The 12,046-nt window shown below is 35.0% G+C and overlaps 1 protein-coding gene across 1 annotated transcript; it reads right to left on the reverse strand.

Annotated features, from left to right (window-relative positions):
- Window positions 1–3,870: 3,870 nt before the first annotated feature.
- Window positions 3,871–4,548, reverse strand: LOC145271900 (uncharacterized). The gene has a single exon (XM_080127015.1). The coding sequence runs from the start codon at window positions 4,546–4,548 to the stop codon at window positions 3,871–3,873; it is 678 nt and encodes a 225-aa protein (XP_079983141.1).
- Window positions 4,549–12,046: the final 7,498 nt, after the last annotated feature.

A 12,046-nucleotide genomic window follows, 5' to 3' on the forward strand; every position in this document is an offset into this window, starting at 1 on the left:
TCCCAAATGGCAGTACCCTTTATCTGAAATCTGCAAACTGAAAATTGACAGAGTAGTCCGGTAGAGAAATGTATACAAAAGACACGCTCAGATAAGTTCACTTTTATAGATATCTAGGTAACTCGATAAACACCTGTAGTAAAACGCTTAAAAATTGTTAAAAAAAACAAAACAAAAAGAAAACAGGGCATTTTTTCTAAGAAAATTGAAATCAAATTAACATACATTAACCCGAAAGTCTTGAATTTAAATAATAATATCATAAACCTGATCTGAACGGGCAAAAATTACAAAAAAGCTAGAAGAGGGTGAGAACTAAATATATTTCTACATGAAAGCTAAGGATGTTTGGTAGGTTTATTGTAATTGAACTCTCAGATTGCCATTGGTCGTTATTAGCTGGAAACGAATGTCATTTGGTTCTGCTATCAGCACAACATTATTTTAAACAAACACATGGATAATATTGGCAGTGTAGGGAAATATTTTCGGTTTATAAACCGTTTTTTATGATGATCCGTTTAAGTACTGCTAGTTAGTTCATAATATGCTTACTAGTATAGTAATAACACACACAGAAAAATAATTATAGAACTTAATATAAGAAATGCAATAAGAAGAGAAATGTTCTTACTACGGGATTCGCGTCCCTACAAAAATAAATGCTTAAATAATTGTATCATTGGTCATGCGAAAATCTATTGGTATAAAAATGTCTTTTCCTCTGTTTCTCTTTCTCTCTCGTTATTTATATATGCACATACACAGACAAACAGAGGCACACACACACACCCACACACACACACACATATATATATATATATATATATATATATATATATATAGAGAGAGAGAGAGAGAGAGAGAGAGAGAAAGAGAGAGAGAAATTTATAAAATATATATGTCGATTAAGCTACACTGAATATTCTGCGTTTCATCCAATTATAGGATTCGTCAGGCTTATGCGCGAATTCTGTGGTTGCTTCTTGTTTTTATATATGTTGATGATTTCTAGTTGGCCAATACTAACTAGCTCTACCTACGTATTGAGCACTTTTGAAGTAAATACTGAAAGTTCACGCATAAATCTATACTTTCGTATATTAAATTTATGTGAATAAATGAAGTAGTTATATATATATATATATATATATATATATATATATATATATATATATATATATATATATATATATATATTAGTGTTGGGATGATTAATCGGAATCGGGAATCGGAACAATCGAAACTTTTGGTGATATCGAAATCGGCATCGGAATTGGAAAAAAAATGTTTGCCTATTTTCCGATGCCAAAAAGGACTCCTTTATTTATCGTTTTTACTTGATTTTGTTTGAAACAAACTGCTGGTAGAAATAATAAAACAGCAAATATTCAATAATCGTAAACTACCAGTTAAGCTAAAAGCTAGAAGTCACCTTCACAAGTTTGTTTTTTCCATGTTTTGAGAAAATATATGCACATTTAACACGTTGCTTTTAGTGTAATCATGACAAAATAACAACTTCATAGTTAAATATTTAGAGATTTATAAAGAATCGGAATCGGTAATTGTATCAGAATCGGGAATTCAGTACGGAATCAGTAATTGTATCGGAATCAGGAAATATGTTGGAATCGTACCATCACTAATACACACAACCACACACATACATACACCCCCATATATATATATATAGAGAGAGAGAGAGCGACACAATATAATAAAAACCGAAATTAAAGTGTGCAACGTTTACGGTAAAAAGAAATGCGATAACCAATGAAATTTGACATACACAAAAGGTGAACTGATATCTATATCTGAGTAGCGTGTATATACTAAAGCTATGTATAATGTGATAGGCTAAAACTGAGAAAATTAAATTAAAAATGATGCTTGGCCAACCGAACAGGCGTTGGACGTGGTCAATTTATTGATATGCGTGAGTGCATACAATAAGCAATAATTAAGTTAACCCATTTAAAAATTTGAATAGGAGAACACAAGTAGATTAAATAGTCTTAATTGTACACATTATTTGAACATCTCAAAGCGATAAACACTGTTTTGGCACGAGGGGAAAGAGAAGAACACATATATAAGAAAACGGAAGAAAAACGAGGGAAGACCTCCAATCTGTAGTAGAATGGGCAGATAAATGGATGGTATCATTCAATGTTTCCAAGACTAAGCTTGTTTCCGTCAATAATTGCAAGAAACCTCAACCACCAATAGATATGGCTAATAATATGTTACCCAAAAGCACTTCTTTTAAACTCCTTAACCTAACGCACACAATGCACATTAGTTGGAACAGAAACATTGAGGGTATTGCCAAGGTCACTGCGAAGAAAGTGGGCTTAATCTACTGTGCTTGTAAGCTACTTAAGCCAAAAAGTCTCCTGTACCACTATAAGGCCACCATTCGCCCATGGATGGGGTATTTCGGCTGGTGCATCTGCTACTATTCTCTTACTCCTATACAGGGTTCACAAGAGAGCCGCTAACCAGGTGTGTCCTTAATTGTAATGTAACCTTCAAGCTCCGTCTCATCGACGAAATGTTTCATCCCTCTGGCTGTTCTACAAGTATTTTAATGGTGAATGGTCCGCTGAACTACAAGTACTTGTACGCCCCGACGTAAATACCCCCGACAGACCTTTATACACTAGAGGTCCTTATGTTACTTAAATCATTCGGTGACATTTTTGCTGATGACATGACCATCTACGGCAGCACATCAAAGGCTGTAAATGACAAAGTTCTCTCTGATTCTCTCTTCTCTGATCTTCAGCGCGTGCTTCAATGGGGGAAGACGTGGCTGGTTACCTTTAATGCATCCAAAACCAAACTCCTATCCTTACATCATCAACGCTCTGATCCCCATCTGGCATCAATTGTGATGGATAGCTCTCGTCTGGGATAGGCCCCGGTGTTTTGACAAGCTTCTGGGTTTGACATTTACTCCTGATCTGAAATGGAACACGTACATCAAGTCTCTTGCCAAGATCGCGTGAAAGATAGTGGGATCCTTCTACCGCTCCAGAAGATATCACACTAATGATGCAATTCTCTATCTATATAAAAGCCAAGTACGTCCAAGGATGGAATACTGTTGTCATATCTGGGCAGGAGCTGCTAAAAACAGCCTATCCTGCCTTGACAGAGTACAAAATAGACATCGTGGCTTAGTGGGGGATGCCCTTTTCTCTACCCTGCAACCTCTCTCCCACAGAAGAGACGTTACGAGCCTATCCTTGTTTTACCGTTATTTCCATGGCAGGTGCTCGTCTGAACTCCAATCTCTGGTCCCCCCTCGGCAATCTTTCACGAATAACACCCGTCTAGCTGAATCCACTGTGAAAAATTTCCCCACTCTATATCTGTGCCTAAATCAAAACGTGGATTCCATGAACAAAGCTTCTTTCTTAGAACTGCACGCCTGTGGAACTCTGTTCCGTCTGCTTGCTTCCCACCGGACTACAACTTGGATGTATTCAAGTCGAATGTTTACAAATTCCTAATGAACCGCCCCCTTAAGTAAACACTTAATCAAATCTCCACACTGACGCAATATACTTGCAATAACTCTTATCCCTGAGTGGCTTACGGGCCTTGATAATGGTGATCACTGTGTAATAAGAGAAAAAAAAGGACCTCCGAACATTTATCCAAAGGGGACTTCTCTGCATGAAACTTTAACACGTAATTTAAAATAAAAGGGCTTGCATTGAGGCAAAAAATAAGGACGTTGTACTTGTAGCAATGTAATTTTTCACCTTTCTCCAGAAAAAAACAAAACCGATTACGATCTTTTTCCGATTCCAGAGGAATCATCAGAAATGCTTTTCTCATGTCAGCCAACAAGACATATCAGTTTGTTCGGAATTGGATCATCAATTTTAACATGTCGGTCATCAGGTTCAGTCCAGGATATGCTGCTTCGTTCAATGATACTGAGCCATTATACTTATAAGAACAATTAAATACCGGTCTCACCTTTGTAGTATTCTGGTCTGTTAGTTTTAGCAGTGGCCTATGGGGAATCCATATATAGTCTTTAAATTGTTTGGGAGGCACACTTATTTCTTCGATAATACCCTCGTCTTCTTGTTGTTGAAAAACTTCCAGATACTGATTATACAAGTTTTTCTTCTCCAGATCCTTATTAACTATTTCTAGCACCCTAATAGCATCATTGTAATTAGAAGGTAACGATTTTAATTCATCTTCATACCAATGAAGTTGTACATGATAGAGACCATCTTTGTATGTGATTGAATCTCTAAACTGCTTAACCTTCTCTTCATTCAAGGTGGAGAATTTCTCGTCGGTGGGTAATCCAATAGATTCAGGGATGAACATGTTTTCCAACCCTCGCTGGACACTACTCTCTTCAAACCAATTTTTTAGAGGGTCTGGGTATGATTCCTCTGGGTGAACCATGTAGTTGATTCTGGAAGATGGAAGTGGTGGAGTTTTCGCCAACACCTCTGCATAATTAGTTTGTGTTCTTTTTTGTTTTTTTTTATCTGGTGCTTCTCCATACATGTAAGGGACTATCTTTAAAGGTTCCAGGTACTGGATTGCGTCGCGTCCTAGTAACCCATATATAGTAACCAAATCCGCATCTGCATTAAACTTTGCAGCCGCTCTGCGATTCTTTAAATTTCCAAGAATCTGAGTACGTCCTTCAAATCTGTAAGACAAGCTCAACTTGATCGCGAGAATCTGAAGAGTATGTGTTTTGCCGGGCATCAAATTCAATCCCAGCGAGATTTCCTTAAATGTTGTGGGACTCGTTCCTTAAAAGGACGTTACTTCCATTATGTTATCCTTTGCGAAGGAGAGGCAATTTAGCCTCTTTAAAAGTAAAGAATCCAAATAAGTTCTTTGACTGCCAGTGTCTAACAGGCAGTTTACCTTCACTCTTTTTATCTCCTCTTTGCACTATTATTTCAATTATGGGAGAAAGGAAGGAATTATCGTCTTTTGTATGTAGCCAGGTCTGAACCTGCATACTACTCGTAACAGTTAAGCACATAGCAGTTATGTGTTCTTTAGAGTTGCAACTATGGCAACAAATTTTTCTTGATGTCCTTAATGCACACATATTCCCCAAGTGAGATCTCTTTAGGCACCGAAAACAAAGACGCAACTCTCTACACCGAGTTATCCTGGCTTCATGGGTCGTATAGTTGCCACAGTCCTCAGACAAATGCTTATTGCTTTTGCAAAAGTCGCATCTTACCTGTGATCTAAATGCGATGTTAAAAGTTTAAAGAGACGAGGTTTTAATCATCTCCTCTGACTTAATCTTATGTTGCAGCCTAGGTTTGGATATCAGTACCTCGGTCGGCTGTCTGGCAACTAGAATTTGGTTCACTATTCTTAGTGTTTTCTTTAATATCGGGGAGGTAGTCCCAGAGATTCGTAAGAGTTCTCCCTTTACTTCGGGCGGGACTTTCGCAAAAAAAACACTAATGCTATTATTATTGCCTCAGCTGACTTATCGTCATATAAGTCATAACTATACGAGGCGCTTAGCTCCCACATATCGGCCTGGGTCTTTATCATAAATTTTTTAATCCTTCCAGGTTTTTGGGATTATCTAACTGGAAATCTAATATTTCCTTAATTATTTCACCTCTTATATCCTCCTCGGCCAATTATTGGTCCTTTAATAGCTAAAGGGTCATAGCGTATCTACCTTCAGAGATGATTTATAAGTTGCAGGGCCCTACCTTCCAAGGAGCACCTAAACATATAGTTTTTTCCGTGTTAGATGTACAATGGCACAATTTTCGAACTTTGTCTAGCAGTCCTTGAAGCTCCTCTTGTTCGTGTCGATGTCCATCCTATTAAAGCGTGATACCTTCAACTTTATTTTGAGCATTTTTTTTTATTTTATTTTTTCATTTTTTTTCATAGTTTATTTTTTTACATTTGTTTATTGAGAGAGAGAGAGAGAGAGAGAGAGAGAGAGAGAGAGAGAGAGAATTAGCGACTGATGCTTTCATAATATATTATTTCTCTTACTACAACGTTATGAACCCACAACCTACAATGAAAACAAGGCCGGCAGCCATTAGTCGCAATCTCTCGTGTAATGAATGAATACGTAAATATAGGATTTACATGAAATTCTTAAAGATAAACTAAAATGACCGAAAAATGGGCTGAAATGACTCAAATAAATTGTAGGAGGAGTTTGATAGAGTTTTCAAAGGTCAAATCGTTGAGTTTTGATCCCAAGATCGCCAAATTTCTATCCGAAAACCAATTACATCGATTCTCTCAAATCTCAGTACCCTGTATATCAAATGTAGAATCTGTAGGCTTAAAATTGACAGAGATATTGCGTAGGGAAATGTACAGAGACACACAGCCACACACACAGACACTTTCACTTTAATATATATATATATATATATATATATATATATATATAGATAGATAGATAGATAGATACATAGATACATAGATAGATAGATATAAGAAATCCGCATAAATTAAAATATCATATTTTACGACAAGGCTATACCTGACATATATACTTTTGCAGTTTTAACAAAAAAACTACAATCATATCAGAGTGTCTTCATTTACGCTGAACATCTACAAAAATGCCAACATCAATATATTACATATGAAAGAGTCAACTGTGGAATTCCCACAGGTCTCGCTAGTTATAGTTAATACAGGAATACTTTTTTACATAAATATAAGATGTTATTAAAATATGTATAAAATAACTTGAATGTCCATACAAACCAATGCAAAATGTTTATCTATATAGAAACAACTGTTATACTTTACTGCACATTTTTACTAGACATTAACCTGAAAACTCTTGTTTGCCTATTAACTGAAACTACGAAAAACATACGAGTGCCAATTTCGAATGACATAAAAAGCCGAACTGCATTACTGTCCCCCACGACTCAAAAGTTAGAATGTAATTTCTCATAGCAGATCCTATACAAGTATAAATTAATACAAACGGAAATATACAATATTGGTTTAGTCGCATTTATTTCACGGTATAATGCATTTTTTTGAGAAAGTAAATGCTGGCATAATAAAATTAGGCATTGTATACGCTAAATTGAACACAAGATAACAGGTTTCTGATTACTGAAAGTATGGTTAGATTGCACACAACCGGATGTGATCGCGACAAAATCGTATCCAGATTCGGCGACGTTAGTCATTATCGTAATTCGTTCCACGATATTAGATATGTTTATGCAAACCTTTCTGAACATCGAGCAGTGTAGAATTTAAAGAAGTTCTTTGAATCAACACGAGCTTCTTTACTTCAAAGCTATCATGCTTAAACAACGTAACGATTTAGCTCACTTCAATGTTAAATCAACAAATCAACACATGCACACGTTTTGCGAATTTTTTCGATGCGGCACTCGATAAATATTTGCGCATGGGCTGGCAAATGATAATAAAATGTTTACTGCCCTACCAGTGAGAATATCGCTTATAACTGACACTTTACAGAAACATATCTATCTTCTATCTATATATCTATATATCTATCTATCTATCTATCTATCTATCTAAATATATATATATATATATTTATTTATTATGTAAATATAAACGTTATATATGCGTGTGTGTGTGACATAGAGTTCTTCATGGATTCGGAAACGGCTGGCAAAGTTTTTTGGAATGTAATACGAAATTAAATTATTTGTCTGGGAATGTTCGTACATTAGTTTTAATTATCTGAATGTGTCCGATAAATATCAAATAACAATAATAGAAAAAAAATCCGATTAAAGAAGGGAATCCTATTTTGATTAAAGTTAACAATTTTACTCAACCACCCTCCACAAATACATTTCAGATGTGTTAGCATCACAGGAGCAGAAAAAACCTAGTCTATGAAATTAACAGTAAATCATTTTATAACATAGGGGCGTGTCGGAAATAAATGTTTATTAGAGCACAATTAAACCATGATAATGACTCTTGAATGTTTAACTAATATTTTAAATAATTATGCAAAACTAATTTATGAAAATCAACGGTTGCTTATTTGATAAGACAGTGGTGTGTTTGAAACGAATGTTTTTGTTTAAAGCACAAATGAACCATGATACTAAACTTTAATCTTAAAGCCATTATAGACAGAAAGTCTTATAAGATCAAAGGTTGATCATCTAAAATGCACTATAGACTACAAGGTATTCTGATCTGTCTCAGTACACTATGAGAAGTCCCGAACTAGAGCAGGCAGAAGATCGATTTAATAAAACAATATGGACGCTTTCATTGATTTCGATGACAATAAAAGTATGAGAGTGTGAAAAGTTGTAAATTCTCATTCGATCCCGGAAAATGCCGGGTGTTCTTAATAGTAAGAATATATGATATTATCTATCGAAATAATTCTAGGCAAAACAAGAGATATTTATAAATCTTTTGTTTCTGCTTTTATGAAATGAAATTATTATGGTTATCTTTTTTTTTAGATTTTTCGGACTACTGTTCCCAACTTGCGTATTATTCCCCCAACGTTTTGCTTGACGTAGCCTGTTATTTCTTTAGGTGTATTATGTCAGACTTTTCACAATTTCTAGAGACCTCGAGGATCTGTACGAAATTTTAAACGGAACACAATATCTAATCCATGGAGAAAGCATACTTTAGTTTCTTCAGTCATAATTCGAGCGAAGTCCTAAATAATTCGCAATTGGATTTGGTGTCTAGTCCCCATTTTATATTGAATCGCCGAACTCCAAGTGAGAATAATTTTTTAACTGTATTTAACCAGTCCTTACTATGCCCAGAGTTACATTGAACAAAAGTTGTAAAAAATTACAACCGTTGTCCGCATGATTCATAATTTTTCTGTCTTTCTCTTTCTCCGCACCCCTCGCTCTCTCTTTATATATATATATATATATATATATATATATATATATATATATATTTATATATATATATATATATATATATATATATAAAGTTCAATGTATGTATGTGTGACTGGTCACAAATAGGCTCCTATATGGTAGACTATTAAAAACAACTGATAACATATAATGATAGAAGATGTATTGAGACATATGAATTGATATATTTGATCTGCCAGAACTGTGGTTCATTAAAATTGTAGGGTCTGCGTTCGCGCCTTGTCCACAAAGTATGGAAACAAAAAATGTAAAAATAAAAAAAACGTTTACAAATGTTTTTGATAGAATACTTTGATAAATAAGATTTAACTTAAATAGGGAGAGTATAAAAAATTGTATTGTCTGCGTTCGCGCCTGGCCTCCATAGAATGGAAATAGGCGCAAACTTTAATAAAAACATTTCATATCCATCCGTGTAAGTATACTTTGATAATTATGTTTCAGTTTGAAGAAATATGGTATGATAAAATTATGGGGTGTTCGTTCGCACCTGACCTCCATAGAATGGAAATATGCCACAAAATTGAACAAGGTTTTTAATATAGATCAACAGAATGTTGTGATAAGTGTTACAGTCTTAATAGGTATGGTATAATAAATTATGGGGTCTATCTATTTTATTTTTACTTTCATCATATAGTGCTTTGCTTTTGATAAAGTCAAATTCAACCCAAATTTACAACCCTTCTTTTTCATAACCTCTCATACTTTCATAAATTAGAGTGCCTTTTCTACAAGCTGTTTTTGAACCCTGCCAACGACGGGTATTTTGCTAGTATATATATATATTTACTTACTTACACACATATATATATATATATATTGTGTTTTATAAATAATCGACCTTCTAAAACCAAACAATATCTCTTGAAATTTCATGACGACCACCATTTTACAGGTCGCACATTCCAAATAAATTTTAAAGAAAAGTATATATATATATATTTACGTTGTAAATCTTGCTCTTGCCTACTCTTTAATACAGTTACATTTTTATTTTTTTAATTTTCTACTAACGCTGTTTTTTAAAAGTGCATTTACTATTATTTTGACACACCTGCGCTCGACAAATGCTTTACACGGCATTAAATATTTACAATGTTTATGCTCATGAATATCTGAAGAAATATTCAGAAGGAAGAATAATATCTGGTTTAAACCCACTTTCCGCTCTGATGTCAAAACAAATATCTCTAAAGTATTCTCAAGTTTGCAGAAAAATCATTTAAGTACCCACATAGATATAGGACTTAATAATAATTGTATTTAGATTTCAAAGGAAACAGCCTAACTTATCACAGGCAAAAATCACATCTTATATTAAGGAATTAAATAAACCCCCAACAATTGTTTTTCCCTTGGCCTTGTAATGAAATTGTTATTGCGAGAAATACGTGATTGCCCTCCAGGAAATAATTGCACCCATAAAGATGCTGCATATTTATGCACAGTAACTAAAATATACACTGAATCCCCTCAAATAAACAGTGCCAAAATCCACCAACTCAATCTCCCTTAAATAAACTACCAGTATCCCAGCTCTCTTAACTACTCCAACTATCCCACCAAGTAAGCCACTAAGATCATTAATAGAAATAGAATTATGCCTAATAATTCCCATTATGGTAATACCAAAAATCCATTGCTTTCTGATGCTATTTGTGACTCTTCTCCAGTTCTCACCAGAGATAATGATAACAATTATGATCGTTTTCTTCCTGTATCATAAAAAGTCCATATGGCAGCAACAGTAGTCCGACTCTATTAAAAACATGCACATACATTGGATGCTCTATTTTAATTAGCCTAAAAATCTCTAACCAGAAATATTTAATAAATTATATAATGTAAACAATAAACAAAGGCATATTCTCAATCAGTTGGGTTATTCTCCGTAAATCTAATACATACACCTCAGGCTCCAAGTGCATATATGAGACTTAAGGGTAATAATATTCCCTCAAAATAAAAATGTGATTAATATCAAAAGCAAATTTTACGATGCAAACATAAATAAAAAAAAATAATTAATTATGCATTACTGAAATCACTTAGCCTCTACTAAATCCTGTAAATCATCTAATAACTAAATGGATTTTTTAATTACATTTTCACCCCAAACAAGGGACATTTGATGTAGGTGGCTACTATTAGGGACACAAGCTACAGGGGGCACTAGGTGAGGAGTTGGGAAGAAAGATGTCGGTTCACGTTACACTTGAACTTCTACATGTCAGTACAGTTGGGAAAGCAGGAACCTGGCAGAGAGTTCCAAAGTCTAGCGGCTCTGGAGAAGAAACTACTGGAATAGAAGGCTGGCTTACATCTAGGGATCTCTACTGTAGAGGGGTGGGATTGTACGGCTTGTCGGGTTTGTCGGGAATATTTACGTAGAGAGGGGACAAGTGTTTGCCGTTCGTCGGAGCATTTATCGTTAAACTACATGTAGAACAGGCAGAGGGGTGCTACATTTCGTCGATGGGACAGAGACTGAAGCTTGGATGACAGTTCAGGACCTATTAGGTGTGCGACTCTCTTTTGAACCTTGGCTAGGAGTGAGAGACTAGTATCAGATGCGCTGGCCGAAATATGACAACAATACTCCATACATGGGTGAATGGTGGCCTTATAGAGGTACAGGATACTTTAAGGTGTTAATAGCTTTCTAGCACGGTAGAGGCAACCTACTTTTTTCCGGAGCGGTCTTGGCAATACTCCTAATATAATTGCCCTAACTCATGTTTCCCGTAAACGTTAGGCCGAAGAGTTTAAAGATGTGCTTTAAGATAAAGAGTATTTTGCCATTGCTATTGGTGGTATGGAAGGTTTCTTGTAGTTATTGAAGGAAACAATTTAGTCTTGGCAGCATTGAATGTGCCCATTAATTTGTGTCCCCATTTTACTACAGATTGGAGGTCATCCACTAGTGTTTCTGACATTTATTTAGATATGTGTTCATTTGTTTTTCTGTCGTGTCTTTTATAGAACGTGCTGTCATCAGCATATATACCTATCTCTCAGACAATTTTGTCAGGGAGGCCATTTATGAATATTAGGAATAATAGAGGTCCAAGGATATACCTCTGAGGAACTCCCACATTTTATAATAT

Source organism: Euprymna scolopes, chromosome 4 (assembly GCF_053919585.1).
Source record: "Euprymna scolopes isolate OS-2025 chromosome 4, ASM5391958v1, whole genome shotgun sequence".
Taxonomy (NCBI): domain Eukaryota; kingdom Metazoa; phylum Mollusca; class Cephalopoda; order Sepiida; family Sepiolidae; genus Euprymna; species Euprymna scolopes.